The 26,031-nt window shown below is 31.1% G+C and overlaps 5 protein-coding genes across 15 annotated transcripts in view; 1 reads left to right on the forward strand and 4 right to left on the reverse strand.

Annotated features, from left to right (window-relative positions):
- The window catches only part of LOC124947908 (organic cation transporter protein), a 24,569-nt gene extending 20,516 nt beyond the window's left edge, over positions 1-4,053 (forward strand). For all 6 annotated transcript variants that reach the window (XM_047490734.1, XM_047490716.1, XM_047490725.1 and 3 more), the window contains exons 2-10: positions 1-408; positions 537-807; positions 903-1,161; positions 1,457-1,625; positions 1,692-1,925; positions 2,014-2,228; positions 2,300-2,481; positions 2,564-2,700; positions 2,800-4,053. The exon at positions 1-408 is cut by the window's left edge and continues 296 nt beyond it. In XM_047490734.1, coding sequence (XP_047346690.1) covers positions 266-408; positions 537-807; positions 903-1,161; positions 1,457-1,625; positions 1,692-1,925; positions 2,014-2,228; positions 2,300-2,481; positions 2,564-2,700; positions 2,800-2,929 — 1,740 coding nt within the window. In that variant the 5' untranslated portion in view covers positions 1-265 and the 3' untranslated portion in view covers positions 2,930-4,053. The remainder of the gene's footprint in view (positions 409-536; positions 808-902; positions 1,162-1,456; positions 1,626-1,691; positions 1,926-2,013; positions 2,229-2,299; positions 2,482-2,563; positions 2,701-2,799) is intronic.
- A 703-nt stretch (positions 4,054-4,756) lies between these two features.
- On the reverse strand, positions 4,757-6,100 carry LOC124950231 (receptor-binding cancer antigen expressed on SiSo cells). Its single transcript, XM_047496681.1, has 4 exons — positions 5,705-6,100; positions 5,435-5,590; positions 5,238-5,351; positions 4,757-5,158 (listed from the first exon to the last, which is right to left on the reverse strand). Exons 1-4 carry the CDS (start codon positions 5,870-5,872, stop codon positions 4,967-4,969), a joined length of 630 nt encoding a protein of 209 aa, XP_047352637.1. The 5' UTR covers positions 5,873-6,100; the 3' UTR covers positions 4,757-4,966.
- Positions 6,101-6,413: 313 nt separating this feature from the next.
- Positions 6,414-8,026, reverse strand: LOC124950248 (waprin-Phi2). Its single transcript, XM_047496704.1, has 4 exons — positions 7,742-8,026; positions 7,559-7,624; positions 6,698-6,871; positions 6,414-6,615 (listed from the first exon to the last, which is right to left on the reverse strand). Exons 1-4 carry the CDS (start codon positions 7,746-7,748, stop codon positions 6,521-6,523), a joined length of 342 nt encoding a protein of 113 aa, XP_047352660.1. The 5' UTR covers positions 7,749-8,026; the 3' UTR covers positions 6,414-6,520.
- A 277-nt stretch (positions 8,027-8,303) lies between these two features.
- Positions 8,304-12,758, reverse strand: LOC124950238 (WAP four-disulfide core domain protein 2-like). The gene is made up of 4 exons (XM_047496692.1): positions 12,507-12,758; positions 11,914-11,996; positions 11,063-11,299; positions 8,304-8,888 (listed from the first exon to the last, which is right to left on the reverse strand). Exons 1-4 carry the CDS (start codon positions 12,560-12,562, stop codon positions 8,683-8,685), a joined length of 582 nt encoding a protein of 193 aa, XP_047352648.1. The 5' UTR covers positions 12,563-12,758; the 3' UTR covers positions 8,304-8,682.
- Positions 12,759-13,907: 1,149 nt separating this feature from the next.
- The window catches only part of LOC124946964 (phosphoinositide 3-kinase adapter protein 1), a 39,719-nt gene continuing 27,595 nt past the window's right edge, over positions 13,908-26,031 (reverse strand). For 5 of the 6 annotated variants that reach the window (XM_047488487.1, XM_047488477.1, XM_047488510.1 and 2 more), the window contains 13 exons: positions 21,659-21,818; positions 21,025-21,412; positions 20,635-20,931; positions 20,071-20,206; positions 19,613-19,803; positions 19,284-19,356; positions 18,803-19,207; positions 18,146-18,562; positions 17,894-18,013; positions 17,619-17,713; positions 17,318-17,534; positions 16,440-17,015; positions 13,908-15,554 (listed from right to left, as the gene is read on the reverse strand). In XM_047488487.1, the coding sequence (XP_047344443.1) occupies positions 15,538-15,554; positions 16,440-17,015; positions 17,318-17,534; positions 17,619-17,713; positions 17,894-18,013; positions 18,146-18,562; positions 18,803-19,207; positions 19,284-19,356; positions 19,613-19,803; positions 20,071-20,206; positions 20,635-20,931; positions 21,025-21,412; positions 21,659-21,818 (3,092 nt within the window). In that variant the 3' untranslated portion in view covers positions 13,908-15,537. The remainder of the gene's footprint in view (positions 15,555-16,439; positions 17,016-17,317; positions 17,535-17,618; positions 17,714-17,893; positions 18,014-18,145; positions 18,563-18,802; positions 19,208-19,283; positions 19,357-19,612; positions 19,804-20,070; positions 20,207-20,634; positions 20,932-21,024; positions 21,413-21,658; positions 21,819-26,031) is intronic. The other variant, XM_047488498.1, reaches the window with a different exon arrangement.

The raw sequence follows: 26,031 nt of genomic DNA on the forward strand, positions 1-26,031 counted from the left end.
TCCTCACTATGCGTGCTTCTTTAGACATAAATCGTTCATGCGAATCAGCAAAAGCTCAATAACGTAATCGGAGTTCTGTCGTGCTGGCACAAATTCGACGATCAAAAATAATCGTCTGATTGTTATTAGTTTATCCGAAGTTGTATCTTTGAGAAACAAGAAAGAAGGAAAAGAGTGTATGCATAACGCTATATAGAAGATCGATCAATTCATAGAAAGAAGACGATTTCGGGAAAAATCAAAGAGGAAAGTAGGCAGATAAAAAATGGCATACGACGACGTGATACTCCGAATGGGCGAATTCGGTCGTTATCAACGCCGAGTTTATTTGCTTCTTTGTCTTCCGGCAATATCCTGCGCATTCCATAAATTGGCAGGGGTCTTTCTTGGGGCAAAAATGGATGTCAGGTAAGAATTTATCTTTTCCTAACAAGTTCTTGATTTCTTTTCTTTTTCTTTCAGTTTTATCCTGTTCTCACTTTTGATTAGATAAAGACGAAGAATGTAAATTCATGTTGTTTTTTTTTTTTTTTCAGATGTCTACTGCCGCACGAGAGCATCGAGAATGCTACGTATTACCTACCTCAGGATGTGATGAATGCTAGTTATCCTTGGGATAACGAGCTAAAGGGCTGGTCGCAATGTTTACGACGGGATCCCATATTGGATGGTAATTCTCAAGGTCATGACAATTCTCCTGTTCAAACCCCGATAGGATCACTCAAGTTGGCCAACACCGAAGGCATTAAACCATGTGAAGAATACGTTTATGACAGGAGAAAATATAAAAGTACCACTACTTCTGAGGTATACCTATTGTTAATAAAACGTAAAGCTCGATTAACCTGTCTCATTTCTTTTTCTAGTGAATCGGTGAATCCGAACCGCTTTTCCTTTTTCAGTGGAACTTGGTCTGCGATAGAGCATGGCTGAGAGCTACGGGGGACTCATTGTTCATGGTAGGAGTCATGCTTGGCTCGATGATATTTGGTGCTTTGTCCGATAAGTTTGGACGTAGACCAATTTTCTTCCTGTCTTTAGTCATCCAGCTAGCCGGTGGTATATTGGTCGCGATAGTGCCAGAGTTTATTTCCTACGTAATCTTCAGATTGATCGTTGGTTCGACCACCAGCGGAGTTTTCTTGGTGGCTTACGTTATAGGTAAAGAATATGTTTCATTAGAAAGTGCAAAATGCATGATAAGTTTATTTCATGAATAGGATAAGTTGGTAGCAAATGATAATACCAAAGATTTATACTTAATAGAAATACATCGAAATGAATATTTATGAAATAATATATAAAATAATATATAAAATGGTTACATTTATTCGTAAATTTTATAAATTAATAATTAAATTTGTTTCAATCATTATTCAATTTAATTAAATTAATAACGTGTCTGCCCTAACTTACTTTATAATAAGTATAAATATTAATCTTTCACATTTCACAGCTCTTGAGATGGTCGGCCCCAAAAAACGTTTAGTAGCTGGTGTAGGTTGTCAATTATTTTTCACTACGGGCTACATTCTTACAGCAGGTTTTGCTTATTTGATAACTGATTGGAGAATGCTGCAGGTTGCTATCACCATTCCGAGCATCGCATTTCTGCTCTATTGGTGGTACGTTTTGTAATAATTTTTAATTAACCGATCTCTATATGTATATTATATACATTGTTTCTGCAGGTTCATTCCAGAATCTGCTCGTTGGTTATTGATGAAAGGTCGTGCCGAAGAAGCTAAAGACATACTTCAGCTTGCATCGAAGGAAAATGGAATGGAGATTCCACGCGAAGCATTAGATACTCTTCTTAGCAATAATAGCGATGATAGTATGCCTGACTCAAAGAAGGCTTCTCTCTTTGATCTTTTCCGATATCCAAATTTAAGACGAAAAAGCATGTTATTGTTCTTTAATTGGTACTTCTTATTTTAAATACCCGTTATATATTTTTATAAAGAACCGATAAAAAATTTTGTATAAATATAATCGTTGTTATCGGTATAGGCTCGTAAATAGTGGTACATATTATGGATTATCCTGGCATGCATCCAATCTTGGTGGAAACGATTACGTGAATTTTCTGATATCTGGCTTAGTAGAAGTGCCCGCTTATACATTTCTTATTTTTACGTTGAATCGATGGGGACGAAAAATTATTCTCTGTGGTTGCATGTTGATTTCCGGATTTGCATTACTCGCCACATTGTTCGTTCCTGTCGGTGAGTAAATTGAATTGTTTTAGTCACGTCAACCTAAGAGAACTAGGTTGCTTAGTTTTATCTCATTTTAGATAAACCATGGCTAGTAGTTTGCCTTGCTATGATTGGAAAACTTGCCATCACGTCATCATACGGTGCCATTTATGTTTTTACGGCTGAACAATTTCCAACTGTTATCCGCAACGTAGGTCTTGGGGCTAGTTCGACTTTTGCTCGTATTGGTGGTGTAATAGCACCATATGTAAATCATCTAGTAAGAAAATTATACGTTATCGTTATATGTATTTAACTCTATCGATATAGTATAAATATAAATTTATTGTAAAACCTTTTAGTCTGAAATATGGATACCCTTGCCTTTGGTCATTTTTGGATCCTGTGCTCTCTTTGGTGGCATGATGTCATTGTTACTTCCAGAAACTTTAAACAAGAAACTTCCAGAATCTATTCAAGATGGAGAATTATTTGGAAAGTATGTTAAACAAACAGTTATAAAATGATTTCAAATATTTTTTATCAAATATATTTTATCAAAAATAGAAAATTTTATCAAATATTGCTATCCAACTAGGAAAATTTCGAAGAATAAGAAAAAGAAAAAGAAGCAGCAGCAGCATGATTTGGAACAAGGAAATGAGATAGATGTGATAAAGCCATTGAAGCCACAAGAAAATGGAGTGCATGAAAAGCAAAACGGATGACGTTAGTCTTATTGAGGAATGTCGGGTGTGCTGAAAATATTTATCTGATTCCTCTCTGATTGTATACTAGGCGTCCTCATGCACGTGATCCACGTGTAGTGTGCACACATTAAAAGCGCACCAAATTGAAAATAGAGTTCTCCAGTAACTCGATTAACGATATTTGGCTCAGTGATCAAATTAAAAACCTTTCTCAATTGTAAACGATAGTATGGGGGAACAAGTTCAAGGTCTTCGTAAAGAAAAGAGAATAGAAGAGAAGAGAAGAGAAGAGAAGAGAAGAGAAGAGGGAGAAAGAGAGAGAACGAGAGAGAGAGAGTGTTTATTTTTATAAAATCTCAAACACTTTTTTAATCAAAGAAAGGTTTCTGGTTTGATCAAATCGCACCAAGTTCACGGTGTTAGCCGCTACTTGATCACTACTTGATTGTGGCTTAGTGTTATTTTATCTAAGCTCTGCTTATATATTATACATCAGTAAAGAGAAAAGAAAGAACGTCCTCAATTCTATAACCGAAAGTAAAGATGCAACATAAGATTTCTGCCAATAAGCATATCATTTACTGTAATTCTGAATGTTGTTTATGTATAAGTGCCCTTTTTTGTAATTTTGTGCAAAAAATAGATACGTAATCATACAAATATTATATCTATAAATATATAAGATATACGGATTTTTTATTTTTTTCTCGTCAAAGATAATATCAATTCTTGGTTAATATTGCGCTATTCGATAAATATATACACATTGTCATAATAGATTGCAGCTTGTCCGAATTTGATTAATAAAAGACAAGACAGATATTTAACCTTAGGTTATCTAGTTACGACGATTATATCATATTTTTATAAATTATGTTTTTAGATAAAATATACAATTTTACGGCGGTATTTAGCAGCAACAATGTGAATCGTTCTTTATCTCTAGTTTATTAGTAATGAATTTTTTTATATCTCGATCTTAATATTAAACTATGGCGCTATTTTTATGTAACTGTATGAAATAATGCCTACGAATTTTATTCTATTGAAGTTTTATTATATTACCGGATGCGCATTTTTGTATATAAAAGATAAAATGTAGATTTAAAAATGAAATAAAAAAATCTGTGATTTACATAATTTTCTTGTCTTTTTTTAATTTAATTTCCCATGATAGAATCACATTGTAACATAAAAAATAATTAAATTATATATCCTAAGATTTTCAAAGATAACTATTTTTCTTATAAGAACAGCCTCTCTAAAATTTAATAGGTACAAAAAATCTAATACATTTTACATAATTTTAATAAGTGTAAAAAATGTGCAATGCATTATAATGGTACAGGTAATTAATGTGGAATGTTTACAAATACAATGTATGTGTATTGTATTTTAAACATATAAAGAAATAATGGATAATAGATATTAATAATAATAGAAATACATAATGTTACATTATTATAATCCATCTTATGTCAAATTATTATTGTGAAATAAATTATGAATAATAATTGCACTGCAATTTTAAAGAAATTAATTCACGATCGGATAAATATAAGTATTTACAATTTAAATAATTACAAGGCTAATAGCGTCATAAAAAATGATTAAGAATAAAAATATATGAGTAGATCATTTTAAATGCAATACTTTAGAGATATGTTCTTTTATGAACAATTTCATTTAATAATATTCAATAGAATTTCACCATTTCTATCGTATATTCGTCGTATTATACCCGAAATTATATCCGTCGTATAAATAACTTATATATATATATATAAGTATATAACTTACATATATATATATATATATATATATATATATATATATATATATATATATATATAAGTGCTTATATAAATTTTTATTTAAATTTTTGTATAGTTAGATTTTGGTTTCAAAATCGTTTCTTATATATAACAGAAATATTATAAGATATCCAATACACATGGAATTGTTTTTCAACTGCATATTAAAGAACATAGACATCATCCCTTTAAAAAATGTCATAAAAATGAAAGCTGATTCAAACAAGAATGTTATTTCACATCAAGAATTTATTTTTGCTCCTAATGGTTGTGGCCTAGCATTACGTTCTAGCCTTTTCTGTTGCTGTTCGAATAAGCGTTGCTCGCGTTCTCTACGCTTTTGTTCTCTCAAGGCTTTTGTAGGATCACCAATTTCTTCGCTCGTTTCTTCTTCCCAACTGACAGCATTATCTTCCCATTCCTTAAGCTCGTTCTAAATACAAACATGTTCAATTAGTGTCAAATAATATAATATTGGAGCTATATATATATATATATATATATAAACTTACTGTTGGTATTGGATCAGTAGCTACTGCAAATTTTGTAGAATTACGAAAAGTATTTTCTACTTTTTTATCTTTGATAAGAATTTTTGTTTGCCTTGTAATTTTTGGTGTCATATCCTACAATCAACGATTATGTTACATTAACATTTTCTTTTTTCTCTTTCTACCTTTCTACAATATTCCTTTACAATTGAATTTACCTCAAAAAAGTTCGGTTGTTGTTCTTCCATGGGAGGTTCTGTGGATTTGGTCACTTGTTGCCTGTATTGTTCAATCTTAGATTGTACCATATTAACAGGTTTATCCGGTACAACAACGACTGGATTTTCTTCCCAATGATCCCATTTTTCTAATTCCTTGATTAAGCATTCTCAATTATTACTATTATAGTAGATGCGAAAGTATTTAAAAAGATCAACAAAATGTCACTTAAAAGTAAACTCCAAGAAGTCTCATCTAAGAAAACTCACCGTATTTGAATTGTTTGAAGCGTTCGGTACCACGCCAACTGCTGAAAGAGGTATCGAATCGCACGAAGATCTTCTACGACGTCGTAAACAACACATAGCACGTCTAAATACACCGAAAAGAAGTAAAACAAGGGCTTTCAGACGGTTCACTAAGAATTCTACAGCCATTGTAAACCGTAACCAAATCTAACCTTTCTTCGTTTCGAATGATATCTTTTATACAATAAATACGAATTTAATTCATCCTAATGTCATATTTTTAAAATGATAATAATTAAAATGTTCACGTACGATTTTCTCTATTTCACGCAATGTAAACCATATTTTAATAAGTTAATCTTAAGTTATCAGTTTCTTAACCTACGAATAATAGAAAAGCGATGTATCGAAATATATCGACGTCGTTTGCCGGTTAAAAGCGATTATTTTTTCTTCTTCTTTTCAAACGAATTCGTATAGTATTTAAATGGAAGTAAAATTTTTTATGATTAATCGTTTGTTTATTGTAATCTTACGTTCATTGATTAAAAGACACAGCTGTGAAGTTATAAATAAGTTATACGTAATATTGACATGAATTAATTTTTATTGAATAACGTTAAATCTTTCATAATTCTTTTTTACTTATTTCATTTTTAATTCTACAAATAATCGTACACACATTTATATATATATATATATATAAAACATACTACATTTACATTTAACAAAGTTATTACATTTAACAGTGTTAAATGAAATATAAGGATTATCATTATTGCTTGGTTACATAAATATATGTCTTTTAGTAAGAAATAATTTTTTATGAAAATTCTCTCAACCTCGGACACATTTTTCTCGTTTAGTATTGCGATCGAATTGACATTTTTCTTGAGTTCTACATGTTACACCACCACATATAACGGTTCCGCCTGAAATAATAATAAATATGCGAATATTTGAAGTAATACATTGTTTGGAATCTTTATTTTCTTGAAGAAAATAAATACATACTGTTTGACGAGCCTTTGGAACCATTACCAGTGTTAACGGCACTCGACGAGGTACAAGATGTAGAACCACATTTGTTAGGACAACATTTTTGATTACTGGAGCATTGATAGTCACTAACGCATCTAGGCATGCATTTGTCGATGGTACTTTTTAGAGGACAGAATCCAGGTTTACCTGAACAATAAAATATTATATCTTATGTAGATACTTCATATGTAATTACATATTGTTGATAATTTATGTCTTTTAAATAAATCATTAAGTTTTGCATTTAAATACGTCAACTTTACAAACGTTTTCATTATGGTTTGTATTGACACAAAGTGTTTGAATATTCGATCTAATCTGCATGATCTATGCTTATCTAAAGTCTAATCTTCGTCGGAAGCAATGCAACGATTTATTCGAAGTATTTTTTCTTTTTTTTTTTCACGATAAAGATAATAATTATTTTTATTTCACTGTTGTTGATGATATTGGGTTATTCTTATTGAATGCTATATCACAATAAGAATCATGGTACGCAACATAGCAACGAAAGGCCTTATCCTTGAACTTAATCACTACCTTTCAGAGAGACAATCAAATGCTTCGAAGTGCATGAATAATGTACTCTTTTAAAAAGAAAAGAAGAAAAAAGAAAAAAAAAACAGAACAGTTATAAAAATCATGAACGTGAGTAAGAAGTCTATATATTCTACTGACTTTCACTTTTGAAACGGACGAATTATGTAAAATTTATAAGTACCAGACATTGTTATGTACATATTATGTATAAACATGTGCAGACGAATTGATACCAAATATTTACTTTTAATTCTCTTAAGTCAATTAAGTTTCTATAAAAATAATATTACTTACTGGAAAGTTGTCCTGCTGTTGCAATTATCATCAAACATAAGCAAAAAAGTAGAATGTGAGTTTTGCCTAAGAAATCAAATTTTTATATTGAAAAAATTATTGGATATAAATATTTTCGATTGTATACATAGGATATTAATAAAGATCGATACGGTCAATTGTTAATTTTTTAAATATACGTACTGTACATTTTTCCTGATGATTTACTCGTTGAACAATAATAAGTCGATCTACTCAAAAATATTTTCCGTTCGAATGTCAATCGTGAACTAAGTTAGATACGTCTAATAAATTCGTAATAAATCCTGCTATTTAAATCACCGTATTCTGTATTACCACCAACTCTTAACTGGAATTTTATTAACGAAAATATAAGGTTTTTCCATCCAAGTAATATCACGAGTGAATCACTAATCATACAAGCGAGTCTTAGGATCCGACTGGAGAGGATATACTGCGAGATGCTTTTAAGTGGCCTTTCTTAAACGTGTATCTTGCGTCACTCATTTTGTGAGAGTCTTTACGAAGCGAATGAGAAATGTGGAACCAACGAGATTGCTTTGGGTAATTGATTCTAAGCATATTATCTAATCATTAATCACATAATAGAATGAAAGAATATCAAAATATATATTTTTTTATTTTTCTATATTTCATTGTTTACATATCTTAATTCAAACCTAATAGTATTTAATTTATTACATTAAATTTACATAAAATATTATTAAATATTAGTACACATATTACAATTAATAATTTAGCACTTATATATTATTTCGTATAATTAATAATGAAATAATTAATAATGCACTCAAATATATATATATATTTTTTTTTTTTAAAGTTATTAATTATTATTAATTTCTAAATTAAATAGTAATACTATTAGAAGGAAATGCGAAATATTATAACGAATTAAGCGTCATTAAAGAAATATATCAAACATTTGATGAGTTATATTTCAAGCGTTTCATTTAATACGTTGCAAAATTTAATGTCTTGATAAGTAAATCGTGTTATCGCATATTACGAATATACTAAAGTCGCTTATGGCACGTACGATAGAACATATAACATTAAAGTAAGTTCATCGAAATTTTACACGGTCATTCAATATTTAATTGTTACCATCTATTCCTGCGAAATATAACAGATGGTTGCGAATAATCGTATTCAATTGGGTCATAATCAGGTTCAGGATTTTGACAAGCCAAAGCGCCACATCGATTTTGGCAACATTTTTTGATGCCTCTGCAATCGCCATCCGATCGACAAGTTGATGTACATATCCATCGTCCAGTTGGTATAATCGGACAAGAACCTTGTTTTACTAAACAAACAAAAATCAATCTCGTTAGAATATATTAGAAGGTAATAATACCAATCTACGCGATATCAAAAATGAAACAAGTTCATTTATCCATGAGTAATTAAGTAATTGCTTTTTAATTTGTTACTCTTTTATAAAGCAATTTATGCATTAACGAAATAATTACAAAAAGATACGTCGATATTTTGTTAGGATAAAATAATTAATAAATATTTTTTGTTTAATAAAAAATCTGACGATACTAAAAGAATTCTTTTGAAATGGAAACTTTCTTCGAACAATTTGATAATCACTGAGGACTTAAGATAATATTATTATTGTTTTATTCACGTTGTGATCATATATTATTAATAACTAGAGTCGATATTGTAATTATTGGAAATCACGTTAGATTTATCCTTAATGTGAATATAATATTGGAATTTCCTATTTCCCTATTTTGTTAGATATCAATCATTGAAATTTTTTTCTCTTTCCTCCATCTGGATCGCTTCAATAATAAGGGAAGAGTTGTGTTCGATTTTCATGTATCATATATTATATAAATAATTTTTATTAATAATTATTTTTTTATGTAATTTTCCAGATTTGGAGAAGTTGTTTTACTTTCATTTTTTAATAAAATTCAAAATTGTATGAAATACAACGTTGTTTTGAGACTATCTCTATTTGATTTATTTTGATCTTATTATTTAGCTTTATAAATAAATAAAAATAAATATAAAATTTATCTGACTTTGTTGATATATATATATATGAAATGAAAAAGAAAACTTATAAAATGTAAACAAATTTTCGTTGAAAAGATTCCATTCACGTTTGCACATAAATGATTATAAATTGTTTTTATATTTCTTTCATTATTTTTTTGTTTACGAATATCAACCTTGAATTCATTATAAGATAGATCTACGAAGTTATTTGCTAAATGTATAAGCTTTGATTATTCATGCATCAATATTAATAAAATATTCCAATGAATAGTTGTTTATATTTGCGATAATCTTTTATTTACTCTCCCTCTGTCTCCCTATGTGCGCGTGTGCGTTTGTGTGTAGATGTTTCCTTTATCTCAAATAATTGAAATATGTTCTGAGGGACTGAACCTAAAAAAAATTTTTTTTACTTATATGTTTGGTATAAAGGGGCATATCATATGATGCTAATTTCTTTTTTCAGATCATGTGGTAATAGAAATTCCAAAAACAAATTTATTTTTTTAAATGCAACTATATATTTTCCCTTTCATAGTTTGATGGCATTTGTTGAAACGAATTTAACGACGTACCATATGAGATCAATTATTATGGTAAAATGATTTTTGTCTATATTATACAGCCTTCTTAGAAATACAAAACTTATAATATAATTTATAATATTTTATAATAATAAATGATCTCATGCAGCACGTTGTTGAATTCGTTTAAACAAATGTAATCGAGCTATGAGAAAAAAATATATATATCTATAGAAAAAAAAATATATTATATTTATAAATGGAACTATATATATATAGTTCCATTTATAAATATAAATATGATTTCGAAATTTCATTCACCATGCGATAAAAAATATGACATATCATGTCATATACGAAGAGTATGTAGGGCACACATCCGTGCATACCAAACAAATGTGTAAAAAAATTTTTTTGTTACATTCAGTACCTCTCGAAATATTTGAATTTATCGAGATAAACGGGATTATACATATACATTTTATTATATATATATATATATATATATATATATATATATATATAATAAAATTATATTATATATATATTATATATATATTATATATTATTTTTATATATATATATATATATATATATATATATATATAAAACTAAAGAATCATTTTTATATTTTTAAATCTAAATGCAATAAAAAATATTTATATTATACACTATTTACTTAATAAATCCAAAATTAAAATTAAATTTTAAATAAAAACTATTGATTTTATAGTATTAGTCCTATTCAATAATATAACATATACTTCAAACTTTCTTGTTGATGTTAATATTTATAGAGATATAAAAGTGATTCCAATTATTGTATAGTTAGGTTTATTAAATATATATCACGTATTTGTATCCACAAATTTTAGACATTTACGTAAATTTAATGCATTATTAAAATTCATTCAATTTTCATCAATTGAATACTTACCAACATTAACGGTTTCTGTGATGGGCTTCACACAAATTGTACCTTCATAATTTGTAAGACAACATTTTTCAGATCCACTGCAGTCCATATCATTATTACAAAGATTTGTGCGGATGTTAAATGATATTGGTGGTGGACATGCACCAGGTTTCAATTGCTGTCCAAAAGCTATTGTCGATAATATTATCAACAATAACATTGATGAACTTAACGATGCCATTTTGGTGTTCTGGAAACCTTTGAAGGAAATAATTAGTGATTATTATTATCCAACCATCTCATGGTAATAATATAAATGGCTTTTTGAATATATTATACTTATATTATTTCAAACGACAAATTTTCTAATCTTTTAATTCTATTCATCATATTTCTCAATGAATGCTAAAAAGTTTATATTTTATTTAAATACTTCATTAAGAAATTCAAAAGTATTCCAGCAATGTACAAACAAAAAGAGAGAGAAAGAGAGAGAGAGAGAGAGAGAGAGAGAGAGAAAGAGAAAGAATGCTTTATCTGTAAATGTCAGAAACATTAGAAAAAGAATCATATGGCAAGAAATAATATAAATAATTCAATCTTATATATATCTACATTATTTAAATTTTGTATAATTTTTATATAAACAAATTTTATATATTTTCTATAATTATTATAAATAAATTATATAAAATAAATTATATAAAACAATACGTATTAAATTTTGATAAATAAAATCTATGAACTTTATATAATTCAGAAATATACATATATATACAATATAGTATGTATATACACAATATACTTTTTTATATGATATTTAATTGATTTAATAGTAAACGTAAAAATTATTGAAACGACAAATGTCATACCTGTTAAGTGTTTACGAACGACGAACGTACTGCTACAACGAAACGAATTGCGCGAACGTCTGGTGACTACTGATCGTTGACACCTGTGAGTATTGAACAATCAGAAGATCTTAATAATGTATATGACAGTAGCTGAGTCGAGAGACAAGGATTTCCACTTTCGTAATGTTGAAGTTACGTATCAGTCATTATACACGGTAATATATTGAAGGTCGGGGTCGAGTTACACGAGCTTTATAATTTTCTTTTCAATGTTAATTATTAATGCCTTATACAATGCAAAAATAAAAAGTGAATTCTGTTACGAATTGATAATATCAATACTTTATCAAATTTTTTTTTTAAATGTAATATAAAATAATACAAACTTTAATATTTAACAGATGGAAACATTTTATCCATGAAAAAATGATAGATCGAATTTTATATTTTCGAAAAATATTATTTAAAATCTTTTACTTTTCACTGGAATCGTCTCCCGCAAAAAATGATTGATCGATTTTTATATCTGTCAACGTTATAGACAACAACGTTACGTTGTTAATTTACAAGAAAGATATTCGAAATGGTAATACAAGATCGTCAATACTCACGTTGATAAACTCAACGGCTTTGTTTGACTTTTTGATGAAGTTCGACAAGTTTTCATCTCTTATATATACCTACCAATTTATGGTTGAATAATTTTGACGTCCTTCTTTTCCTCAACGATTCTTGTTTCTGACATTCCCAAATGGGAGTACCGATATCATTGTATCCCTAATTAGGGAGTGCAAAACTAATTAACGAGGAATCTGATGTTGTCAGCCGGAAGATGTTGGTTTCAAAGAAGAAACTTAATGAAAAATCTTGAACGAATTACGGTCTCTACCACTTCCAGGATGTTGACCGACACTGGTGGCATGCATATGACGTTCTATTTTCTCTCTCTCTCTCTCTCTCTCTCTCTCTCTAGATAATTATTCGCTTTATTTTTTGACACCTAACCACATTTTTAATATAACCAGGTCAACTTTGACCGATTTTATAATTTCTATTTATCTTTCTATCTCTTTATTTTTTTATTTCTTTAATAGCGAACATTGTCAATATCATAACTGAAGAAATATTTTAATTTTTTCAATGATTGCTAAATAGATAAAATTTATAAATTTGTTCTATATGCTCTATGTATATATGTGTGTGTGTGTGTGTGTATATATATATATGCACACACATGTATGTAACTTTAATTTTATACTAGAAAATCTGAGATCGAGTCGTGCCTTGAATTTGAATAATAATATAGAAAGTTGGCTCATCGAAAAGATATTTGATTCGTTAGAGATCATTTCATTGCGACCTAGTTATATTAATCCAGTGAATTACTCATTTTTACGATGAAAAATAAACATTGATCACCCATAAATCATTTTCCTTATTCATGAGAAGTTTCCTTTTTCTTTTTCTTTTTTTTTTTAATAACACGAGGAAGGTGAAGAACTATAATTCCGGGCTATAATTATCGGATTGCAATGATATATAACGAAATCATTTGCATAATATAACATCTTAAGGTATAACGAAGTTGTGTAATTATTTTCGTATTAAGAATTGATTTTCAAAGAGTAGTTGGGTTCTGCCGATGTTCGAGGTCGACCGGTCTACCAGTTTCTTAAGAACCACCTTTCCACATTTAATACTTGCATAAAATTCTACGTACGTAACATATGCAAGTATATAAATATATAATATATATATGTATGTATATATATTATGTATACATATAATATATATGCATACATACATACTATTTATAGATTTTATATATATATTATATACATATTATATAAACACATAAATATATATATATATATATATATATATATGTATATATATTTTGGTAATATTTTCATAAATTTTACTCGTAAATTTCTTCTCCTATAAGTTATCGAGCTTCGAATTGATTAAATGGTATAGGTTGCAATTAAAACTTTTCAGAAAATCATGAAACATGGTGGGAGTAATAGTTTTATTATGATCCGCGTCATTTTATTATGACCTGTGTTCGTTAACGAGAGGTTGATAATACACAATCAATATTACGTATCACCTTACATTTATTAAAACGTCTCATAAATACGAAAATTAGTTATATATATTTATCTTACTTCTTCAATAAAAAAAAAAAAAAGAAAACGAAAAAGAAAGAAAAAAATCGTTCCATCATATTAGTTGCGGAATGAACTATGCACTTGAAAAATAAAATTATAGATAAATGCATTCTTGGTACTATCGCGAGGCGCATTTTACATGAAGATAACTTCGATATGTTAGTAAGTTATAATTAATTTTTGTGAAATATTCGGATATCAAATAAACAAGCGAATGATGAAGTAAATCTAAATAAAAAATAAAAAAAAAGGAAAATAACGCTTAAGTATTAACGTCTTTCGATTGTTATCGAACACTTTTACAATTTCTTTCGAATTATGACATTTATTATTATTAATCGTATAAAGAACCAGTTTATGATACTTAATTTATGAACACTTAATGTATTTTATGTATAATAAATATATATATATATATATATATATATATATATATTTAATATAAGAAGTAATGTAGAGTTTATAATCCGTAAGAAAAGTCGACTTATAGAAAATAAAAAAGAAAAAAGAGAGAGAGAGAGAGAGAGATAGAGAGAGAGAGAATTAGTAATATAAATAGTTCTTTACAAGATTTTGGTATCAACTACCAAATTGGAAAATTTGATTTGGCGCTCTCTAGATTGTATTTTTTCTTATAATCTATAACTTAATTATGAGAAAGCGAGTCTAAAAGACTGCTTACGAATGGCACTACACCGAACTTAGTTCTATTTTACGAATACTCGTATATAATTCCTTAAGAAATACATTTATTTAAGATAATCGCATTAGAAATGTTCCCTTATATTTTTTCACGCACATATACATACAAACAAATTACATACACACTGACGCATTCAATTTATTTGATATTCAAAGTGTTTACTAATTATACACAGAGATCACTTTGAAAGTCAATAGAAATTGTATCATCATAATGTTTGCGACGACTATAAATGTCTCTTAATATTTACGATTGTAAAAAATAATTAATAATTAAGTTAGATGATCGACATACGTAAAATGATGCCTTTTACATGAATATTTTAAGTCTTATCTCATTTCTGTATTTCGTTCGTAAATGAATAAAAATGTACATAGAGAGATAATATGTTACTTATATATATATATTTCAAAAGATTAAAAATTATTTAACGCGTATAACAAATGTATAGCTATTTTTGTGTAACGTTTGTCGACCATATTAATTTTCACATATATATACTATATATATCGTAATAATATATATATATATATATATATATTTTTTTTTTGTTCTTAATACGAATCGCGTGAAAAAAATAATACATACTAATTATTTAAACGACGTTAACTTCATCAGTTAGACTTATAGATTATTTTTAACTTTGTCCAATGCGTTAGGTCAAAAACGACTTACATACATATTAGATTTAACGTGCATTGAAGACACCAATAATAAAATACATTGAAAATATTTACATCCTTCTTGCCAGTTAGATTATGGAGTCTTCTATTTTTTGGTAACGGCTGAAAGAGAGAAAAAATAAAACGATAAAGAAATGAAATTAGTTGGGTACAGCTATGAACGAGTAAGTATATAAAAGGTAATTGACGATTCGAGTTTTTTTCACTTGTTGAAAAATACAAAACTTGTTCGAATTTACCGAAAATGGTAACTCGTAGTTTGTAATGTTTCCACGAAGTTGATAGAAAGAAGGTGAAGGAGAGAAAGGGAGAGAGAGAGAGAGAGAGAGAGAGAGAGAGAGAGAGAGAGAGAGAGAGAGAGAGAGAGAGAGAGAGAGACAGACAGACAGACAGAGAAAAAAAATACGATTCGTTTTCGGAGAAGAACTCGAATCCGTGACAAAGAATAGTAATGAACTTTTCGAATCGTCCGTACGTGATAGGAATACAGCGATGGCATCATCATTTTCTATCGATTTTTCGCGAGAAACTTGAGAGTCCGTCTCACGAGTCAAGGATAACTTTCTTTGTCGACAGTTCGAAGAACCATATGTATGGCTGTCGATGTCTTTATTTAACGAGTGAGTGTAATGAGTAAGTTGGTCTTTCCAGGAATGCCATGAATAAGATCGAACGTCCATAAATAACTCATGTCTGTGAGGTACATACCAGAAGGAAAGGAATTCATAAGATCAGAGAACATGACTATGTCAGAGGTATAAAATTTTTGAATGCAAGAATAAAAAAAGACCGTGTATGGATAGTGATATATTATCTAAATGTTGTCGACAACAAAGAAAGAGTTGAGTCGCTAGAATATATATCATCCGCAAGAAATGTGGAAAAGAAAAGAAAAAAATAGAACTATTAAAAAATAACAGATCCTAATAATTATTTTTTTTTTTTTTTGATCGTTAGAAGGAAAATAAACATTTTAAAGATCCTTACTTCGTGGTGGCACAGGCGGAGCAGGCCACTTCTTTGGAATGGCACCAAAAATTTTGACGATGTCCTGAGAATTCATTCCCAGATTCATATATTCGTGATGAAGTTTACTGTTGTCCTCGTTATTAACGTCCGTTTGTACGTATTCTTCGTTATTATCTGAACCAGAATTATGTTTGTTTTGTTCAATGGATACGTTTTCATCGTTCGACAAGGGGATAGGTTCAATAACGACTTCAACCTCGATCGAGTTTGAATTAGAGTTCGAATTTGGTTCTATAGGTCGGTCAAGGCCATCAGTAGTCTCATTAGACCTTGTGGTTTGGCTTGAAGATGAAAAGACACAAACTGGCATCGCGTTGACGTAATTCGATGGTATACACATGCCGGGAGGAGGTACAGGTGTAACGGATGAAGTGATGTTTATCGAAGATGGATCAATATGAGTATTCGATCGTTTTGTGGTTTCTCCATCATGCTTCTTCCCGGAAACGTTTTGATTAAACTCGAGGTATTTAGGATGTTCGCTCGGTGAGCCTGGAGTCATCGGTTCTCTCAGTGATCCGTCTGATTTAAAAGCTATATGTGAATTATAAAAAATTAAATTTAAAAATGTAGAAAGTTTAGTTGAGTGAATTTATCGATCGAGTTGTACGGAGGGGAGAATTGAATTTTTGAAAGGAAATTTGGGAAGGAAATTTTGAAAGGAAATTTGGGAAGGAAATTTTGAAAGGAAATTTGGGAATTTCTGAAAATGAAAGGTTTCATTGTCGGAAATTTCCAAGGATTAAATTAATAAGAGCTAACTCGATTGAAATTTCGATGTTATTAGATTAGTTAGAAGGAAATTATGGATTCTCTGTTGGTGACGTTATACGTACAGTGAACGGGTAATCCCGATGGTGGAAAAGCAATGTAATATTCGTTATCCTCGGCTCTTGACGGTGGCTGAGATGGCCTGAGGTCAAGATCTGTTGCGGTCGAAGAACGAGGTGATGGTGAATACCGCAAAGCTGGTGAGTACGTACCAGCGAGTGGTTTTGGCGTTGGTGGTATTTCATAAGACATTACACCTGCTTTATCTGCTCTATTTTGAATCTACAAAGAAAGAAATATGTGATCAAAAGTTTAAGCTATAACGTTTAGCTAGTAACTATTGAGAAGATTTAAATTGATCCTTACTCTTCTGTCTTCGGGATCAGAATGGGTTCCGCTATCGCCTAGGCTGGTACCACTGCAGCCACTGACAGTGCTCATTCTTCCAGACGATGACGAACCTAAATTTATATATAATTGAACGACCAAAACATCGGCAAAGATTCATTTCAACATATTTCTTACGTTTGTTGGTGGTAATATATGATTTTTTGGCTAAGATATAATTTATCGTTTCTAATGAATTGGTTTTGAGAGCAAGAACAAACGACGACAAATTTAAGTTACGAAATAATTCTTACTGGAAACACTGCCAAGGCTAAGACTGCTGACAGGTCGACGATCTGCCAAGGTTCCGTTCACGGCTTCTGGTTTTGTCGTTGGGGAGGAGTCGTCGGTACCATTAGCGGAATCTTTGGAGTCTATAAAAAGCGAGACGTATACGTTTCAAATAAAAATAGCAAGGTAGAAAAGAGATTAATCTTTTAAAAAAAATAAAAAGAAATAAAAAAAAAAAAACAAAAAAAATAAATAAATAAAAGAAAAATATTCACCTTTCTTCCCTTTCGAAAAGAATTTTCTTATTCTGTCAAAAGGAGTGGGTGCTTTCATCTCTTCCTTCATCTTCTTCTGTATCCTTTCGTATTCCTCCCTCATGGCAGTCAATTGCCTCTGTTTGTCCTTGAAACTTTGCTGTACATCGTTTCGGTTTCTCCAATTCTCAACGAGTCTCTCGACTTCTGATATTGTGAAGACGTTGTTCTTGAAGTCGTTGATGATCTCAAGAAGCTCATCCTGGGGTCTCGAGTGTTCCTTTGATCTTGTGCTGGAATTCGAAGAAGTTCTTCCATAAGAAACCGAATCCTCGCGTCCTCCTGGATGCGAGCCATGGTTATCCGATCGATTTTGCGTTGGTGTGGCAGTTCGAGAAGGTGCTTGGTGTGATCCATTCAATGTAGGAGTTTTAGGTCCTAAAGTATAGCAAAGAATGTTCGACTTCACAATAGAATAAAGAACATGTCAAGAATAAAGATCATGTCAAGAGCATGATAAATGATTTTTATTGAATAAATTAACAAAACTAATTGCAAATTTATGATTCATACTTGAAATAGGAATTTTAAATAAAAAAATAGCACTGATTTTTATATCGATTATCGATCAATGAATAAGTCAAGTCATTTGATGTAAAATTATTGAATTGTCTTTACCAGCAGGGTGCATCTTCATGTAACCTTGAAGTGGTAAATCGAGATCATTCGAAGTGATCGTAGGTGTTGTAGGTGAGAGGATCACTGGTGTGGGTGCTGGAACAATGGAATAATTCGCTTCTAGGGGATTGTTCGGATTAATATTGGATGATGTCAACAATTGCGTGGGTAAGATCAAACTAGTGATCGGTCTTGCAGCTGGTGGCACCGAATATGCTTCACTAAGAGGTCGAGGACGACAGTAATCTTCCTGATCGTTTATTCTTTCATTGTTCTTCTCGTTGTTGTTTTTATTTTCAATTTTATTTTCGTTATCGTTACCTTCGACTTCGTTCGTCTTATCATTGTTCGTTTCGCTGGTTTTATCATTACTTGTGTCATTTGTAGAGTTTATCGATTGAATGTCTATGGAAGAAAATATTATGGTTTTGTTTCAATATCAAAATTATTTAAAAAATATAAAAAAAAGACAATTACTTACCTGTAGCCTGACTTGACGTGTTCTCGCTTATGACTTTAAGGTAGCTATACATGTTGGTGAACTCGTTCATTTGCTGCGTTTTCGTAGTCGAGGATTCAAGGCAAAGCCCGAAACATGCAATGCAAATGCAGTTTTCGGTTAGTTTTTTAAACGTATTTATAATATCAATAGAACAAAAGGAGTAACCGTGCTGCGTTAAAGCTATCTCGAGGAACAAGCGAATGCTTTTTGTATTGGCCAAATCTCGAATCGTTTAGGGTAAAAGAAGTATCGCGGTAGTACCGATTATCGAAAAACCATGACGATGTTTAAAGGCGATGTTTTTGTACCATGTAGCCACGAAGTTGATGAGCCAATCTTGTGTGGCCAGCTTGCTCTGCAAGATCAGCTGGTGTCAATTCGGAAACATTTCTCAGATCGCAAGCTAGATCACCTCCAGGACACTCTAACAATTGCCAGGCCAATCTTTCCAATCCGAAACGTGCGGCAAAGTGCAAAAGCGTTGGATTCTCTTCGGGGCCTGTGATTAAAAATTAATTTTTAGTTTGTTCTATTTTAAAAATGGTTTTGCATTTTATTTTTTTATTAAAATATATATGCATATATGTATAAATGAGAAAGAGAGAGAGAGAGAGAGAGAGATGGGGAGGGGGAGGGTAAAAATTTTTCTTCTGTTTCTTACCGACTAGTCGTTCTATTGTATCAGCATGAAGTAACAATTGAAATAAATTAGACATTTCTTATCAAAGTAAACGAGATAAATGATTATGATTCTTTCATTACTCACTCGTGTGATTTTTTGGTGTGGGTAGAATATCGCTTGGAGTGGATAAAAGGTTGAAATGGGGTGGTACGTTCCTTTGAAATGCGTGCACCATCCAATTGTCCAATTGCTCACGATCTCCGGGATGGAAACCGAAAGTCTGGAAAATGAAATGATATTGTGGACGATTTGTGATAAGGACTTAAATTGCCTTATTGAAATTTCTGAGAATTCTCTGACCGGAAGTTTTTACAGACACGAATTGTTCGTTAGGCAAACTTGTTCCTTTCAGCATTTTTTCAGAAGTCTTTGTTACATTAGAATGGAAATAATTTTCGAAGTATGATAAAACCGAGTCTTTTCCTATGTTATCTTTTTTTTTTCATTATTGAAACATATTAAAAACAAAAAACCTACAAGGAACATATTTGTTCATATTAAAAAATAATTTGTAATAAAACAGAAAACATTTTCATTCTATTTATTACTAATGTGAATATACATTGTGAATACTGTATATTTTATGAATCTTTTGAGACATGTTATGAAATTTTTTAGAATGATTTTAAACATTGAAAATAAACTCACCTGACACATAAATTCAAGAGGATTGTCGTGCGCTCTGAGTATTTGATCCAGCTCTCTTAGTCTACTCTCGCATTTTACTTGCCTAACACCGAGTGGACAACCATTCCTGGATATTCTAACGCCTACCAGCATGGATACTTCAAGGCATCTCTCAGGAATGGAGAACTGAAGAGTGTATGGATTTCGTCTTTTTACGTGAGCGACATCAATACCCTCTCCGCAACGATCAACGATAACCGATACATTGTCCTCTGGACGTAATGGATCATTCAACAGAGCTATAATTCGATTTTGACCCTGAAAAAGACGTTTTTTTGTTATTCCTGATCGCGTCCATATAGTTTATCGTGAAAATTTATTCGATAAATTTATTTTTAAGGAGAAACTTACAAGTTTGACTTTTTTAGGGTGGACGGAGAAAACAGTCTTATCGTTTCTAAGTGTTGAAGGTGGAGCAGTGCCTAAAATGCTAACGGCAGCACCAAGAAACTCGCCAACGAAAGTTTCATCCTGATCCTTAACGAAGAACTTCCTCCACTGATTATATGATACCAGAGCTGACTTATGAGTATCCGTCACGACGCCATCGTGCACGCCCAGCATCATCGCTAGGACTTTCTCGATGGTTAGATGTCTTGAAAGATTAGTTGCGTGTTCTGGTCGACATAGAACACGCTCTAAAAGAATTGGACAAACTATGACGATTTGCAAACGGGCACATGTGATCCTTTCTTCTGTCCCTGGAGAAAGTGACTCTTCAACTGTTATATGACGCACTCTGAAATATTAATTAATAATTTGTTAAAAGTCTGTTTCTGTTGTAAACGTATCATTATCATGATTTTATTTTTAGAATAAAGATTAATCTATTTTATCTGATTTATTTATATAAACGAATCTTTCAAGATATTTCATAGTTTGGACTAATTAAAAAATCATTTATGAGATATTCATAATATACATTTATTTTTGATTATAATTTATTTGTGATATCTAAGGACTCTAATTAATCACTGAGACTTACTTAAAAGGTGGTCGACCCTGCTGCCGACTGATCTGCTCGAAGCAAGCAGTAAGATAATTCACCCATAAACCCGAAGCTTCACTGTCCTTACTGGAAACGAAAACGACATCGTCTTCAGGACTGCTATCAGATTTTGATAGACCCGTTGCTGAGCGAGAGCCTGAAATATTCAAAATTAAAAACATTTTTAGGGATGATTGTAAAGAAGAGATCCTTATGCTCTTCATATAGCAAAATGTTTAATAAACGATTATCTCTTAAAGTACTTGAGATATCCAAAAACATTTTTGGATCTTTATGTTTTATATCAAATTCTACATATATCCACTTTACCATCTAAACGACTCGGTAGATTAATATAAAAAAAGGTCTCTCTCAACGAGGATTTACGAGCAATTATAAATCGATTAAATTTTTTATTTTAAAATGGCAGGCATTTGAAAAATATAAAAAAATCCTTAAAAAAATCCTACATAAGATGGAAATAGTAAAAATTGTGCAGAAATATTTAAAATAAGATTAGATATTGACATGTAAATTACATTGTGTTTATTACATAGTTCTCCAGCCATGGGCCAAAGAGTAGTGCCTATAAGAAGTGTCCTTTCTCTGCTCAGATTTTTAAAGAATGATCATGCACACGTATGTTTTATTTCATTCTTGTCTTTCTTCGCGATATTTTACTTTCAGTGGTTACATACTTTTCAACCCGCGAACGTTTTAATTTAGAACTTCCCTGCGAGTGTTTGCGCTTGCTAGCAATTCATTTACATATCATATACCTAACAGGAGCTGGCCATTAACTGCGACACACCCTTGTTTATCCCTAGAGTCTGTGTATGCTCTTCATTTTCGGCGTGGTAACGTGATACACGCGATGTTCACCTTTTTGTTAGGGTGGTAAAGAAGAAGAAAGGCAAACGTGCATGACGAAAAGTCATTAAAGATTGCGAGAATATTAAATAATTAGTTTTATTACCGCATACACATCATTAATATTCTCTGTATCTTTTCTTTTTTAACGATCTTTCAAATATTTCAATTGTAACACTGTCAACATACACCTGCATATATCTCTGTAATCTTCATTAGTCATCTTTTGATATTACTACATGTAGAAAAATCAGAATTAATTCGACGATCATATTCCTCAACAATATTTCCAAATGCAATACAGGTTAATTTTGTTTTGTTCTTATAAAAAAAATAAAAAAAAAATAAAAAAAAAAAAAAGAACTTGAGTCCAAAGTTTTGACGTTAGTTTCGCGAAGGTGAAAACAAACGTTAACCAAAGGTTTACCAATCATAGAAACTTTGTAAACTCTTTTCTTCTTTTTTTTCTTTTTCTTTCTTTTCTTCTTTTCTTCCTTCTTTCCCTTCGTCTATTCCCGACGACAGGTTTATTTATCCGTCGTCCTGACGAAATGTTACACGTAGCGGAGCAGGAAGAAAATCACGGTTTGTTTCGCTCCGGTTATTTTTGGCTTCTCCAAGCTCGAGAGTTCGTCAACTCCGTATTCTGAAACGGCTGGACCGCGGGATATAAGCCTGAAAAGACATTCGCTGGAAAGATGGAGATCTGGAAAGAGAGAGACCCGGGGAAGAAGATACGTCGACTGTGTCTCTCTCTCTTTCTCTCTTCTTCTTCTTCTTCTTCTTCTTCTTCTTCTTCTTCTTCTCTTTTTGTCGTTGCGAATACGCGATCCCAGATCCTCTTTCTCGATTCTCTTCTTCGTAATCTTATTTTGTTCTTTACTTCGTCGAAGAAGTACTTGACTTTATCTTCGAACGACAAGAAGAGAAGATATACGATGTGAGATTCGTTAAAACGATTTGTACTTTCTTTTTTCCTTCAAAGTTACGAAGAAAATACAGCATGAATGAAGAAATGAAGCTATTCGTGGTCGTAGTCTTTCGTGGCTCGAAAAACATTTAGATAATTTTGTTTTGTGAATAAATGGTGAGAAAATTGCACGAGCTTTATACGTACGATTCGTTGTACCGTACCCCGTTAGAAGATCGTGAACTTCGGAATTTCCGAGTATCGTTGCTTGGAAGATATCAATATCTGCGGTACAAAAGACCCCTTGTCAGAAGTCTCCGTACTTATGGAAAAGGAATGGCGCCATTAATTATGTTATTATGTCGTTGATAGGACTGTCGACAGGAAACATTAGGGTTTCGTTTAGATAAAAGACTTTAAATTTAATATCTTTGTCTGTAATTGAGTTACTTCAGTATTGTATAAAAATTCTTGTTTTATTTGTATAAAAATTTCTTGTTATTTTTTCCTTTTTTCTTTTTTTACACTCTTGCAATCCTATTACATGAGTGTGTTATAGTAATAAATTAAAATGACAACGTTCATTTTAGTAAATGTTTAAAGTATTATTATCATTTTAAAATGAAATATTATATAATGCCAATAGAAATTGTAATAGGGAGTTAGTAAAGACTCATATATTTATTAAAATGAAATAAATAAAAAAAAGTTTTTGGAATTATTATTCGATAGGCGATTTTATTGATCGGATAATATAAGATGGTATCCATTGTAAATGATCGATCAACTGTAAATTTATCCCCCACCGGACTAGACCGTGACGCTCGTGTCTTCCGCTTTTGGTATTTCCGGCCTTAACTTGGATTAATAGTCGCGAACGATTAAATGATCGAGCCGTTATGCGATCGTTCGCGCGTGGACAGGAAGTACTAAGATAATAGTTCGACGATACAATAGGCCAATGACGTACGCAAGTTGCCTCTGGGATATCGAACGGCTCAGTATAAATTCATTAGTTTTTTCTTTATTTTTATTCCGAGGGGTAAGAACAACGCTCGTCTTACTAAAACCTAATAAGAAAAGAAATAATATTCTTTCTTTTAATATGTGATATTTTATATTTTATCAATTTAGTTAGTATTTTCAATAATATGTTTATTTGAAAATTTATTTCAAGACTCACGTGGAATAGCAGAAAGATCTAAAAAGTTGGGTCTGTTTTTTCTTCTTGCACGGGGTGTCTCACACGTGGCAGCCATTTTATTAGAATTTTGTCAATTAAAAATCATGATCAAAATATTTTAATAATTCGTATCTTTCACTTTTTCAATACTTTCCTTTATTCAATTAAAATTATTCGATTCACACGTTATAGAAGTTAATTATTAAACGGATCGAATTTACGAATGGAAGCAAATTCTTCCATTGTCGAGGAACGACTGTTAGAAACGTCGGTTCGTCGGCGTCCCATAACCTATTGGTACTCTCCTCTCTCGTTTAATTCGTGGTACCCCTACCTTCGGTAACAGAAACCATTTTCGCGCCATTGTTCGTCCATCGCGTTACGGATTAGGCGATGTCCATAATTATTGAACATGCCACTGGAATATTAAATGGATGACCCGAAAGTGACACGAATGACATTTATATATGCAATTTATCCGTAGAAATTGGATGCTTTTGGATGCAACAATGTATTAAATTATAATTATAAAACTAAGCTTGAATGAGGATTAACATGTTATTGTATAAGTAAAAAGAGTTCGATTAGTTAATGGATAATATACAAGATAGTTCGTCTATTAACCATAAATGACTAATTGTAAATTGTTTATATAAAAAGTTCCCTTTTCAAAAAGCTAAGTTATTCGACAAGGTTTATGAAAACGGAAACGTTTGTTAACGATCTATAACAAATCATGTCTCTAATCCCTTAACATTACGTACGTTAACCGAAATAAACTAAGTCTGATCTTTTCTAAAACACTGAAAGCCTAGAATGAATAAACCGAACGAATAAGTCGAACTCCTTTTACCCAGTACGGTTAACCTCCCGCTGGTTTCTTTTTTCTATTCATATATTCGAAAATACTAGATTTCCATCCTAGTACATACTTGTAAAATATACGAAGGGAACACACAGGAGGTGAAGGAAGGAAAAAAAAAATATGCTGGCGCCGCTTATATAACGTAATCTAGTAGCTTAGGTAAGTATAAGGCGAGAGGGATAAGAAAAGATATGTAAATGGGGAGGTCCGGACTCGGAGAAGGAGGAAAGAAAAGACTCGGAGGAGAGAGAAGAGGAACGAAGGATAGACTTGGAGAGGAGGGCGCGAAGGAGAAGGGAGTCGACGAACAAACGCGGTGGCACCTGGGTTCCATTTGTATTCCTGCGCATAGTCGGTGAATGTTTGCATCCACTTAGCATACTGCATATCCTGCATTGAGAACATCAGGATAATAAGCTGCCTTCTTCTTTCTCTCTCTCTCTCTCTCTCTCTCTCTCTCTCTCTCTCTTTCTCTCTTTTTCTGTCTCTCTATCTACCTATCTATCTCTCTCCTTCACTTTCCATCTTTATTTCTTTCTTCC

The sequence above is a fragment of the Vespa velutina genome, chromosome 1 (assembly GCF_912470025.1).
Source record: "Vespa velutina chromosome 1, iVesVel2.1, whole genome shotgun sequence".
Lineage (NCBI taxonomy): Eukaryota > Metazoa > Arthropoda > Insecta > Hymenoptera > Vespidae > Vespa > Vespa velutina.